Source organism: Carcharhinus amblyrhynchos, chromosome 8, assembly GCF_965287045.1.
Source record: "Carcharhinus amblyrhynchos chromosome 8, sCarAmb.v2.hapA, whole genome shotgun sequence".
Taxonomy (NCBI): Eukaryota; Metazoa; Chordata; class Chondrichthyes; order Carcharhiniformes; family Carcharhinidae; genus Carcharhinus; species Carcharhinus amblyrhynchos.
In genome coordinates, this window is record NC_137331.1 from 76479731 (window position 1) to 76493515 (window position 13785).

A 13785-nucleotide genomic window follows, 5' to 3' on the forward strand; every position below is an offset into this window, starting at 1 on the left:
GAGGCATTACACAAAAGTTGGAGGATCAGTTAGCCATAACGTGAATGGAAGGATCCCCAAAAAAAAAATTACCTGAGAATAGCTGGAACACTGGGGAGAATGAAAGTGAATTCCTGTGGACAATTGCATACTTTGTGGGTTGGTCCCTAAAGAAATGAATGAACCTTCGAGGTTGTTTAATGAATAAGAGAATTCTTCAAGGGAGGTAAAAAAAAGAACTGAGTTCATAGCATGAGTCGTTATAAACTATGGTATTATATTAATAGTCCTTGTTTTATTTAATTCTCCTTGCATGTAATGAAGTTTATTTTCATTTAAAATGTGTAATCTTGTTACATAGTTCTATCAGTTAATAACATTTTTCCACAGTGGTCCTAAACAGGATTGTAAAATGATGCATTCAAGCTACAAAGAAGTGTTTGTGAACTCTAGTGTATGATCTGAGGTGATTTAAATGTTCATAGTGCTTGGAAGTAGAAAATAATTAGCTTGCCGCTCCTGGAAAGGTCATCTAATGTAGCATACCCGAGCTAACAGAGTTTTCAGTTTCAACAAGCTCCACTGTTTGGAGTTGTAGTGGCCTGTTTTGATAGCTGAGCCTGTTATGAATGCACGGCTGAGTTTCAAAAGCTCATGAACCACTTAGTTCAGCAGGTGTGTGCACACAGTTTCACTGACAGATTCAAGAGGCTACTAAAACATTGTTTGTCCTTCATGTAATTTCTGAACAGAATATTCTTGTTTTACAACTAATAACCACTTGAGAGGATTTAACACCTTTTTCCCCAATGAATCTGGAATATGTTTTCCAGGATGAATGGCTATATGCTTGGGAGGCAGCTCTATTACATTATTAAAGGTTTCATTTTTCTTCACATCCATTATGAAGACTTTCCATGACTTCTAAGATTTGTTCATAGTAGATACAGGTGTGTGGCTATGCAGGATACTTGTGGGACATAAAAGAAGCACGAGGATATAAAGGCATGGAGGGAGCTTGAGGGCATGAGGGAGCACAGGTTGGATGAGGGAGCATATGAATGATGTGGAAAGCTACACTTATGTCCCTGAAAAGTGAGGCGAATCTTCAAACAACCAGGCTTCCACACTCTGGTCCAACACAATTGGGAGTTGCAAACCCCACCCTTGTCTCTCCGAGGAAAAAAAAGTGGCAGAAATCAGGTGAGAAGGCAGGTGCAGATTTCCCAAGTCTGAATTGGCACATGAAAATCTGACCTTTTGCCTCTATTTATATAGTTCAGGATCCCATAAGCCTTTTCAGCCACTTAATATTAACCAAAGAAAGCAGTGATCCTAGTATCAATCTCTGGAGAACCACACTCTGTACCTTTCTCTAGCCTGAAAAACATTCACCATTACTCTGTTCCCAATCACTCAGCCAACTACGTATTGATGTTGTCATTGCCCCTTTTGTTGCACAGATTTCAACTTTGTTCACAAGACTATCAAACCTTTGTCAAACTTTTTGGAAGAGCATATAGATCACATTTACCACATTACCCTCATCAAAAATCTCAATCAAATTTGTTAAATACAGTTTGCCTTTCACAAATCTCTGTTGGCTTTCACTAATTAATTGATGCTTGTTCAAGTGCTGATTAATTTTGACCTGGTTATCATTTCTCATTATCAAGGCTAACTTGGCTGGCTGGTATTCATCATTTACCTTTACACTGAGTAGCATTTACAATTCTCCATCCTATAGCAATCCCCTATTTAAGGAGGGTTGGAAGATTATGCCCAAAAATCTCCATCCTCATTCATGGCGGGGATTCTCTAATGCCACTGAAAGTGAATGGAGCTTTGGCTGAAATGCCAAATTATACATTCATTATACATTGGCACAGGACGGGCAAGGACTAGATGGGAGAATCTCACCCTATCGCTCATACTTCCTCAATTTCCACCTTATTTCCTTCAGCATTCTTAAATGCATGTCATTAGGGTTGATAGTTAGGAGTGATATTGTTATAGAACCAAACATTTTTCATTTCTGAATGCATAGTTAGTGTTGAATATTCATTAGGTCAGACATAGCAGTCTGCCACAGACTAAAGCTCCTATTTTGCCAAAGCATTTGTCTAAAACTCAGAAACGTACTTCATGTGCAGAATTTCTCTACTTTTGCTGTCCTGTTTTCTTTTTCTTTGTCACTGCCTGATTTGGTCAGTTTTCCAAATTAACTTTATTTTGGACTTTAAAACTATAAGCAAAGGGAGACATTTTTTTCTAGGTTGAACTGAAATTATGATCCCAGAAATGAAAGCATTCTAATCCACTGTATCACTCTGACCCTCTAACTCGGCCAGTCTACCTATTTGATCAAAGGCAGCTTGGATAAAATAACCTAACCTTCGGAGTGGGATGAATAATGTTTACAAGTTTAGAGTAAAGCTAACAAGTAAAACCTTTTATTTATATTCTGGCGCTGATTCTTGAAAATTAGTCTGCTTTTACTCATACTAACAAGTAACAGGATGGAAAGAAACTATTGTTCAATTGCTGAAAATGATTTAAAATTAAATTAATTCCTTGAACACGTAGACCGAAAATACTTTGTCCAAAGTAAACCGTTAAGATTAAGTCAATCTTACCAGGTACATTTCCATCAGAATCTTCACTCTGTAAACTGGTCACACTTGTGTTATCCATACGGAGCTGGAGGTCTTGCAGCTTAGAACGAAGTTGTTCAAGATCACTGTCCTTACTATCAAGCTGCATTTGGAGCTCTGTACGAAGGTTAGATTCCTCTGCCAATTGCTGTAATTTTTGAATAAAATTGTCAAAATAAGAGAAAAAATGTAATATTTCAAGATAATAGTAGAAAGTTGTCAAGGCCACTTACAGTTAAAATTACTTTTATAAAACATTTCATTGCCATACTGCAAAGATATACCTGCAACCTTTTTTTGCCTGTTGCTTGACTTAACAAAAAATGACAAGAATAAATAAATTACAATCTCAGGCCTATAATCATAAAAATCTACATGATGACACTGTTTATTTTCCGAAATGTTGGAAACGCAGACAGCACTCAGCATACTAATATTCAATGCAATGGAAAAGCCATTTAAGTTCTGTTTAGCACAGTTCTGATCTTTTCAAATCAGGCAATTAGCTGAGCAACCCACAACACTTTCTGGCCACATTGTGGCAGCGTTGGACCATATTCCCACCCTTTCTGGTTTGATGTTGAGTATGCTGCAGTGCAGTCGAAACTGCAGAATATCAATATTTCCTGACACATGATTTATATCTCATATTCAAGAATACTTGACCAGGGTATACAGACAAAATTTAGCTCCCATTTTGAAGTCATGCATTTCACATCTGTTCTTTATAAAATTTGGATGTCTAACTATACTTCTAATAGAGGCTGTCTACACAAACTTGTCATATTGTCACTAAATTCCCTCCCAAATAGAGACACTATTGTGCCAACGCTGGAGCAGTGTCTGATTACAATGTGGCTGTATGAACTTACAATAAAAAAAATTGACAGAAGAGTGCACATTGAATTTTTTTGTAGATAATGTATCCGTATAAAAATAGCACATCCATGTAAGATTTCCTTACTGCTTGCATTTCATTTAGGTCCTTCTGATACTTCACAACCATGTGACTGTATTTCTCCCTCTCTTGGTTCAATTCCAGTTGCAATTTTTTGTTCTCCTTTTCTTTCTTTCGGACATCTGCTGTATTTGCTTTCTTTCGATCCACTTTTATATCTTTGCGGTTCATAATCTCAGCAAGTTTATTAACTGCCTAATTGATGCAAACATAAAACATTCATGAAGATGTATAAGACAAAGTTAGCAGAAACTATTGGAAGACTGCAGTAGAATGTGGCTATTTATAGTTTGGAAAGCATTTTAAAACATCTACCTGTGTCTTCAATGTACGTTCTTGGTTAATTATCTTTTCATAATTAGTTTTCATGTTGTTTAAGTCTTCCTCCCTCTTCTTCTGTGATTCTGAAAGAAATTTTGAGTGAGAGTACTTTACGGTTGATCTGTGTGATACATTTATTTTAACAACATTATTTTGACCAGCATCCCATCCTTCACCATAAATATTAATTCCAGCCACAACTTGTGCACAGTGGCACCAGTGTCTAACATCTATAAAAATGATCTGCAACAACTCATCAAGGCTCCTTCAACAGCACCTTCCAAATCCACAATCTCTATCACCTACAAGGACAAGGGCAACAGACGCATAACAACCACCACCTGCAAGTTCGCTTCCAAGTCATACACTATCCTGACTTGGAACTATATAGCCATCGCTTCCTGTCTCTGGGGCAAAATCCTGGGACTCTCCTTAATGGGCTGTGGGTGCATCAGTACAGTAAGAAGTCTCACCACATCAGGTTAAAGTCCAGCAGGTTTATTTGGTAGCAAAATCCACGGTGCATCAATACCACATGCAATGATTCAAATACGGATGGACAATAAACGCCAGCCTTACTAGCGCTTTATGTATCCGAGACCGATTTTTAAAAAAACTTTTGCTTTATCCAAAGTATTTATCTGGATAGAATTCAATTTTACAAACATTATGGCAACTCATCTGAGTCAACATCATTCACAACATAAAATAAGAAAATGCTGGAAAAATTCAGCAGATCTGGCAGTGTCTGTGGAGAGAGGTATACTTAAATGATGTTTGAGTTGACAAAGCTATGGACAATCATAAATAATACAGCTAACCCCATGTTTTCACCTTCCCTAGAGATGCACTCACAAACCTTCCACCAAGGGCACCAGAAAACCATAAAAAGTGAAAGCTTTTCACTCTGCAGTCCATGGTGCTTCTACCACAGTCGAGACTGCTACAGTATTCTTAAACTACATTTTTACAGATTAATTTTAACGAGCTTTATAATTGAGTTATTGGTAATAATTGATAGAAGTAAAAAGCAATTTTAAAAGATTTGTAAAATCGAATATGTTCCATACCTTCTCCCACGGTCTTCAGTTTTTCATCAAGCTCTGCTTTTTCCTTTGATAAATTTTCTACATCTTTGGTCAGGGTTCTATTTGATTCCTCTAGCTAAACGTGAATAAACGTTTGCACATGTTTATAAAAGAAATAATAATGCTAAATATCATTAAAGGCATGAATAACAGACTGGAACTTCACTCCTGATAATATTTGCAATAGTTTACACATTATAAGAGTTGGTATGTGTAAAATATCCAAGCTTACTAAGGCAATGGTGTTGTCTTTCTCATTTTGCTCCTGCTTATGACGTGCTGTTACTTTCTTCAATTCCTGATCAAGTTCAGAACGTTGATCCTCTACAATAGCTCGAGCTAGCTGCTCAGAATCTGCTTTAGTTATAATTAAATCCATTTGTGAAGATAATGATTCCCTGGTGGAAGACAGACAAATTAACACACATAATAATGCCAGAGTTATAAATATACAGTGCAGTAAAAAAATACAGTAAAGCATTATGCCTTAGAAATTAAATGGGATCGAGGAAGGGAGAATGGATGCAAGCAATGGCTGGCTGCAGTTCAAGCACTAGTGCCTCAAAAAGTGAAAAATATTCAATTTACCTTTTGCGCAGCCTGTAGCATTTTCTTTAAAGTTTGCATACGCTGCATTGATTCAAAAAAAGTTTGGGAAAGGATTCAGGCATTTGCAAAACACCAATTTCCAGCACTTGTCCTAGAATTCTACTAAGTAGCTCTAGCCAGGTGGCACACTGGCAATAAAGAATAAGTGTGCACATCACCTGCCATATTTGACATTCAGGCAGCTGGAATGCCCTTGGATCATATAAGAACATAAGAAATAGGAGCAGGAGTAGGCCATCTAGCCCCTCGAGCCTGCCCCGCCATTCAATAAGATCATGGCTGAGCTGAAAGTGGTTCAGTTCCACTTAACCGCCTGCTCCCCATAACCCTTAATTCCCTTATTGATCAGAAATCTATCTACTTGTGACTTAAACATATTCAACGAGGTAGCCTCCACCACTTCAATGGGCAGATAATTCCAGAGATTCACTACCCTCTGAGAGAAGAAGTTCCTCCTCAACTCTAAACTGACTTCCCCTTATTTTGAGGCTGTGCCCTCTAATTCTTGTTTCCTTTCTAAGTGGAAAGCATCTCTCTGCCTCTATCCTATCTAGCTTCTTCATTATCTTATATGTCTCTATAAGATCACCCCTCATCCTTCTAAACTCCAACGAATACAGGCCCAATCTACTCAATCTCTCCTCATACGCTAATCCCCTGATCTCCGGTATCAACCTGGTGAACTTTCTCTGTACTCCCTCTAAGACCAATATATCACTGACTTTCTAGAACTTGAAATCATAATGATGGGTATTAAAGGAGAGAAAAGTTAGGTGAAGTGCATTTTTTAGAAAATGCTCACTATCTTTCAAAAATTAATTGGGGTTTGCATGTTTGGGGAGGGTATGGTATCATGAGAACTCATATAGGTTACTTGGGGGAAGGCCTACCTTGGCATGGAGATATGAGGAGGGCCTTCAGTACTTACCTTTCATGCATACTGTGCCTGATGACACCTTGGCTGCCATGAACCATGACTCACTGGCAGCACGGTGGCACTGCAGCCTCACAGTACCAGAGACCAGGGCTCGATCCTGGCCTCCAGTGACCGTGTGGAGTTTGCATGTTCTCCCTTGTGTCCAAGTGGCTTTTCTCCAGGTGCATCGGTTTCCTCCCACAGTCTAAAGATGTGCAAGTTAGATGGATTAACCATGTTCAACATGTGGGGTTACAGGCAGAAAGTTATGCAGATGGACTGAAGGGCCTCCTTCTGCACTGTCGGGGTTCTATGGTTTACTGAATAGCTGGCTGACTGGCTCGATGAAAATTGTGGAGTAGTAGGACATGTCTATCCCTGCAATGGAGCCGACCAGATTTTGAACGTGGGGTGCAGATGCACAACCAGCCTGCACCGTGAAAAGGCACCCCTGAATACTGGAAACACTGTGAATGGAGTTGGAAATCCTGGAATCAGGTCCCAGCTACCTCAGAGGGCTTGCTTCAGCAGGCTCCAGAGTCATCCTGACAAAGTAAAAATCTAGCCCAACATTTCAGGTTGTGACCTTTCATCAGAGCTGGGAAAACTTAAAAATGTAGGATCTGTTAAGGAGGTGAAATGGTCCAGACTATGGGGTGGAAGATTAAAAAATGGAAGAACCTGATAGGGCAGAAGACAGAAGACAATAAAAGACAAAAGAGTTGGTGGAGAAAATCCATACCAAGTGGTAATGGACTAGGTTTCTGGAGAATATTCATTTTGACTGGCAGCAACTACAAAATGTTCCTAAAATTGGGTCTGCTATGTTTTTATTTGTTCATCAAAACTCTCCTCACAGCACTGATATAAGTTTATCCATGTTCTTCCAAGGGAATGTAAAAAGCAGATCAAACCTGACCTGATATTACATTTCAAAATTTAAAATGACGTGATAATATGTGGATTGAGCTGTGGGTAATCATTCAAATGGGCATAATATCTTCTTTGTATTTAACACTATACTCTGTATAACTCACCAACAAGCTTCTAATACTCAAAGTAAAGAAGTAAAGTTTATTTTTTAGTCACAAGTAAGGCTTACATTAACACTACAATGAAGTTACTGTGAAACTCCCCCAGTTGCCACACTCCAGCACCTGTTCGGGTCAATGCACCTAACCTGCAAGTCTTTCAGAATGTGGGAGGAAACAGAAGGACCTGGAGGAAACCCATGCAGACACAGGGAGAACATGCAAACTCCTCACAGATAAAGACCCAACCAGGAATTGAATCCAGGTCCTTGGCACTGTGAAACAGCAATGCTAACCACCGTGCTGCCCTGCTGCCCCAGAATAAATCAGAATAACTCACTTAGGTCCCTCTAGTACTCCAAATGATTCATCACCAGCTTTTTATTACTTTCAGCTCTCTAGTACTCCAGACATGCTAACCAATGTGTGGCCTGGTTAATCCAGTTGCACTTACTTTAAAGAGTCTGGGTCCAATTTTACCATCGCGTTGCATGCATTTAAATTGACTTGGTGGGCCACACACCCAACCTTACTGACACTCTCCCCTTTACCACCATGTTCGCCCATCCAGAATCGGTATGAAACAGACATGCTCCATAGAAGTCTGGTTTGGTCAATCCAGTGAGTGAGGAGGTAGGTTGCGGGGGGGGGGGGGGGGGGGGGGGGGGGGTGGTGTCTGCTGCTACTCTGCCTGAGATTACTGGAGGGAAGAGGGGGTCTGCTGCCACTCTGCCTGAGTTCAGAGGAGGGCAAGTGGGGTCTGCTGCCATTCTGCTCGAGGTTGGTGGAGGGGGGAAGGGGGGTCCACTGCCATTCCACCTGCTGCCTGAGATCGGTTGGAGGACAGAGGCGCTGTGATCAGTCTGGGTAGCGGTGAGGTAGGGGGATAAGGGGGTCAGTAATGTTGTGGGGGAGGCATTATCTGGCCCAGGAGTGTTGTGGCAGGAGAGCAGCATTCTATCATTTTTTTTCTGTGCACGCGTAGTTGGAGGTGCTGATCAGAGCTGCAAGGTTTTGGGCGCGTTAAGCACCACCCACAAGATTGTGCAATGCAATTCAGACCGCTGATATTTTTTCAGACAGAGTGCATATGGGGATGCCTCAGAACAGGTCTAAAAGTCAGATCTGAAACACTCTCAGTTTCAAATCCACCCAGCACTTAGAATCAAAATGGTAAAATAGGGCCCTTGTATTGCATCAAGACAAGAAATAAATGAGATTCACAGACCATGGAATATTCCACCATACCTATTTTAGGGATTTAAATCTGCTCAGGCAGCAAATTTTTTAAGTGCAAAAGGTGGAGAACTGGTTTGTGCAATGGGTTAAGCATTGGTTGCCTGCCTTTGGATACAAAATTGGCTCAGTCAAAGATGACAGAGGGTAGCAGTGGAAGGGTGCGTTTCTGAACGGAGGGCTGTGATGAGTGGCATTCCTCAGGGATCAGTGCTGGGACCCTTGCTGTTTGTAATATATATAAATGACTTGGAGGGGAATGTAACTGATTTGAATAGTAAGTTTGCGGATGACACAAAAGTTGGAGGATACAGCAGGGTGTAGGTCAGTTGGAGACTTGGGCGGAGATATGGCAGATGGAGTTTAATCCGGACAAATGTGAGGTAATGCATTTTGGAAGGTCTAATACAGGTAGAAAATATACAGTAAATGGCAGAAGCTTTAAGAATATTGACAGGCAAAGAGATCTGGGTGTACAGGTACTCAGGTCACTGAAAGTGGCAATGCAGGTGGAGAAAGTAGTCAAGAAGGCATACGGCATGCTTGCCTTCATCGGCTGGGGCATTGAGTTTAAAAATTGGCAAATCATGTTGCAGCTTTATAGAACCTTAGTTAGGCTGCACTTGGAATATTGTGTTCCATTCTGGTTGCCACACTACCAGAAGGATGCAGAAGCTTTGGAGAGGGTACAGAAAAGATTTACCAGGATATTGCCTGGTATGGACAGCATTAGCTATGAGAAGAGGTTGGAGAAACTTGATTTGTTCTCACTGGAATGATGAAGGTTGAGGAGCGACCTGATAGAAATCTACAAGATTATGTGAGGCATGGACAGAGTGGATAGTCAGAAGCTTTTTCCCAGGGTGGAAGACTCAATTACTAGGGGACTCAGCTTTAAGGTGCGAGGGACAAGGTTTAAAGGAAACGTAAGCAGCAGATTTTTTTTACGCAGAGGGTGGTGGGTGCCTGGAACTTGTTGCTGTAGGAGGCAGTGGAAGCGGATACGGTGGTGACTTTTAAGGGATGTCTTGAAAACTACATGAATAGGATGGAAATAGAGGGATATGGTCCCCAGAAAGGTCGGGGGTTTTAGTTAAGTCGGTCAGCATGGTTGGTTCCTGTGCTGTAGTTTTCTTTGTTCTTTGAACCTGGGCTTTAATCCAGCTTAGATGCAATGGCCAAGGGGCTCCTGAAGCCTCAGTTCCTATTAGGATTGAATTCACATCACAAGACTGACATTTACTAGCAGTTTAATGCTATTGCCAAGTGTGGGAAATGAGGAGGAACACATGCAGGGATAACAGGTATGATTTTTAAATTTTTTTTCAAAGCATTTTAGGATATAGTAATAGTTTTTTGAAAAAAACTGATCTGTGAGAGATTAAGTAAGCCATTAATGAGGTTTATGAACCAACTGTTATTCTATATTGTTTTAAAAACACATTAAATCATGATTTTTATATCAAGCCTCTTGATTTTTAAGAGTTTCTCTCTTGATTTATTTGACAGCGGGGTTGGCATTACTCACTCCTATCTCTGTAATAACTCATCACCTATCAATGCATTCTCACTACCTCTAATACTGTGTGTAACTTTTATGTGCTTGTGCAACATAGGGAATGTTAGGAGTCCAGGGAAGGAAAGCACAGTCAACCAGTCTCCTTGAGTAATGCGCAAACACTTGGAGCAATTTTCCAGCAATGTTCTTGTAACTAGTTCCTGTAGAAATTGGAGTATTTCTACAAAGTGACTTCTCTTCCTGATTATTAAATCTACACATTCCTGGAATATTTATGTGCAGAGGGAGAGGTTGCAACTTAGATTTTAAAGTATTTTCTTTAAAAGGACCTAACTTCAAAGTTCAACAACAGGACAATCTTACTAGCCATTCAACCACGCATCCGTTGCAGAGAAATCGGAGAATTTGGTGGCCAGCCAAATCTTGGCTTCTTGCAGTGGGATGGGAAAATTCTGCCAGCATGAACAGTGATAAGATTCCAGCCAGAGTATCTATAGTATCCTCTGCTCATGTCACACATATGCTGGTACAAAATGCTCTGAATGGTATAATATAATAACAAGTTAGGGTAGCAAGTGGTTGATGAGATCAGCAACAGCTGTTGCCTGGTTATAAGCTGGACCAGGATGGAGCAGCCTACAAAGGATGGATTTTAAGAGCGTCTGTTAAAAACCCTGGCTTTCAGAGCTCTTATGAGATCGCAAGGGAGGCTTAATTTTAGTTTTAAAGTTAAAACCAAATTTTAACTTTAAAGTTAATTTTCAATAAGTCACAGGAAGTACCCAGAGAAATGACAGTTCACAAATTCAGGGCAGATACCAAAAGTTATCCATGTGCAATCAAAATCAGAAGGTCAATGAATAAGCTAAGAAATAAGGCAAGAAGGAAATAGATTGGAATCAATTGATAAGTTTCCCTGAGTGGGCTAATCAACCTGTGAAAATGAACTCCAATTGATTTAAAACAATTATGAGATGAAATTCTGAAATCAGGACGAAGATGGCAACAATAGAAAAGAAAGTCACCTCATGGGAAAGAGTATGCTATTAAGTCAAACTTCAAGGTAAAAGATGAGGGTCCTGCTATTATATCAAAATTCAGTGGTAACACAGAATGAACAATATACTTTCCTTTACCAAAAATACCCCAGATCGTTTCCTTGTGTTGTATCCTGGAGGCCAATAGCATTTAGATAAGTACAAAACAAACTTACAGGATGATATAAAGTTTAAGTTAAGCTAAATGTATGTGTTCCATCTGATACTGCAGTATTTCAGCACCAATTATCGTTTGAAAACACAGTCAAGAATATGAAGTTTTTACTTGTCACTGATCAGCTCCTGAATTCTTTTCTGTTGATCAATATTTATTCTGTTCTTCTCTTCATTCTCTTCTTTCAGCTCCTTAACTTGAGTCTTATACAGAGTCTGTGAACAAAACCAACAATTCTTCAAATTACAGTACTTCATGTTGGAAAGCAAAGGAATAAATTAAGAACATAATTTAACAAGTAAACGTGTGCATGTAAAGTTCACTCTGCAGCTTCTAAAGATCAAAGTACTGCACTTAGGGAAACAATAAAACTTTAGAACAAGATCATTCCACCTATTAAACTTGTTCCTTCTCAGACCTTGTACAGTGATTTTCAAAGGATATTTCATTGTTTCAATTAAACCTACAATCAGATTGGCCAGCTGCTTTCTAAGGTGAGACTTCCTCTCCAGTGAGGAACAGAAGTCCCACCTGCAACCACTTAACATTCATTCAAATGTGGAATGGCTGTGGGACATAAGAACATAAGAAATAGGAGCAGGAGTAGGCCAACTAGCCCTTCGAGCCTGCCCCACCATTCAATAAGATCATGGCTGATCTGTCGTGGCTCAGTTCCACATTCCCGCCCTCTCCCCATAACCCTTAATCCCCTCTCTCATCAAAAACCCATCAACCCGCGTCTTAAAAATATTTAGCGAGGCAGCCTCCACCACTTCAACGGGCAGAGAATTCCAGCGGTTCACCACCCTTTGAGTGAAGAAGTTCCTCCTCAACTCTGTTCTAAACCGTCCCCCCTTTATCTTGAGGCTATGCCCCCTAGTCCTACTATCCTTTCTGAGCGGGAAGAGTCTCTCCACCTCTATCCTATCCATCCCATTCATCATCTTATACGTCTCAACGAGATCTCCCCTCATTCTTCTAAACTCTAACGAGTACAAGCCTAATCTATTCAGCCTCTCCTCATAGCTCAACCCCCTCAACTCCGGCATCAGCCTAGTAAACCTCCTCTGCACTCCCTCCAAGGCTAAAATATCCTTGCGCAAGTACGGCGCCCAAAACTGCACACAGTACTCCAGCTGCGGCCTCACCAATGCCCTATACAGCCGCAGCAAGACCTCCCTACTTTTATATTCAATCTCCCTTGTGATGAAGGCCAGCATCCCATTCGCCTTCCTGACCACCTGCTGCACCTGCAAGCTGGGTTTTTGCGACTCATGCACAAGGACCCCGAGGTCCCTCTGCACCGTCGCCTGCTGCAGTTTTTCTCCACGTAAGTAATAATCCTTCCTACCATTATTCCTACCAAAGTGGACCACCTTGCACTTACCAACATTAAATTCCATTTGCCATTTCCTGGCCCATTCGCCCAGCCTATCTAGATCCTTCTGTAGACTCTCCCCACCCTCCGCACAATTTGCCTTTCCACCAATTTTGGTGTCATCAGCAAATTTCGACACCTTACACTCGGTTCCCTCCTCCAGATCACGAGAGTCAGCAGAACTCTTCGAATGACGGGAAGCAAGCCCTTGCCATCTGAAAAATTCAAGCCCATATTTTGATTTGAGAAAACAGAAAAGTAAAAAAGAAAACCAGTAAAAGAAAAAGAGCGAAAGAGAAAGATCAAAAAATTGTAAAATATCTCAGATGTCCTGAAGTGCTTTTCAGCCATGCTATCAAAGTGTCAATGCTGAAACCTAGTAGTTAAGTGGTATAAGTGTGAACAGAAGCAGAAAATTGCAAAAAGATACAAATTGAGCCAGTGGATGGAATAGCAGCAACAGGTCATAGTAGTTTAACATACTGTGCGTAGCAACACATTTAAGATACAAAAAAGTCATATGTTATGGAACATAAACAGAGGAACCACCAACGACAAAACAAAGGGACTTAACTGTCCATATAAACAGCTAGTGTCAAATAAAAAAGTTGAAAAGGACTAAAAGGATGCTACGTTTCAGAACTAAAATAATCAAATGTATAAGAAAGTACCCCTGCAGCTATACAAAATGTTGCAGTACTGTGTTCAGTTTTGTTTTCACCTTAACAAGGATATACTGACATTGAAGGCACACTAGAAAAGATTCCACAGAATAATAACTGAACCAAAGAAACTAAGATATGAAGACGTACTGAGCATATTTTGGATCATAATCACTAGAGGTAGGAAAGTAACAGGAGTAAGAAATCTAAATTAGAAAATAG

The 13785-nt window shown here is 40.3% G+C and overlaps 1 protein-coding gene across 1 annotated transcript in view; it reads right to left on the bottom strand.

The window, feature by feature from the left end:
• The window catches only part of rock1 (Rho-associated, coiled-coil containing protein kinase 1), a 140045-nt gene that overhangs the window by 22229 nt on the left and 104031 nt on the right, over positions 1 to 13785 (bottom strand). The window contains exons 22-27 of the mRNA XM_080194293.1: positions 11635 to 11738; positions 5233 to 5398; positions 4983 to 5076; positions 3907 to 3995; positions 3598 to 3786; positions 2616 to 2781 (exon numbers count right to left, since the gene is read on the bottom strand). Coding sequence (XP_080050419.1) covers positions 2616 to 2781; positions 3598 to 3786; positions 3907 to 3995; positions 4983 to 5076; positions 5233 to 5398; positions 11635 to 11738 — 808 coding nt within the window. The remainder of the gene's footprint in view (positions 1 to 2615; positions 2782 to 3597; positions 3787 to 3906; positions 3996 to 4982; positions 5077 to 5232; positions 5399 to 11634; positions 11739 to 13785) is intronic.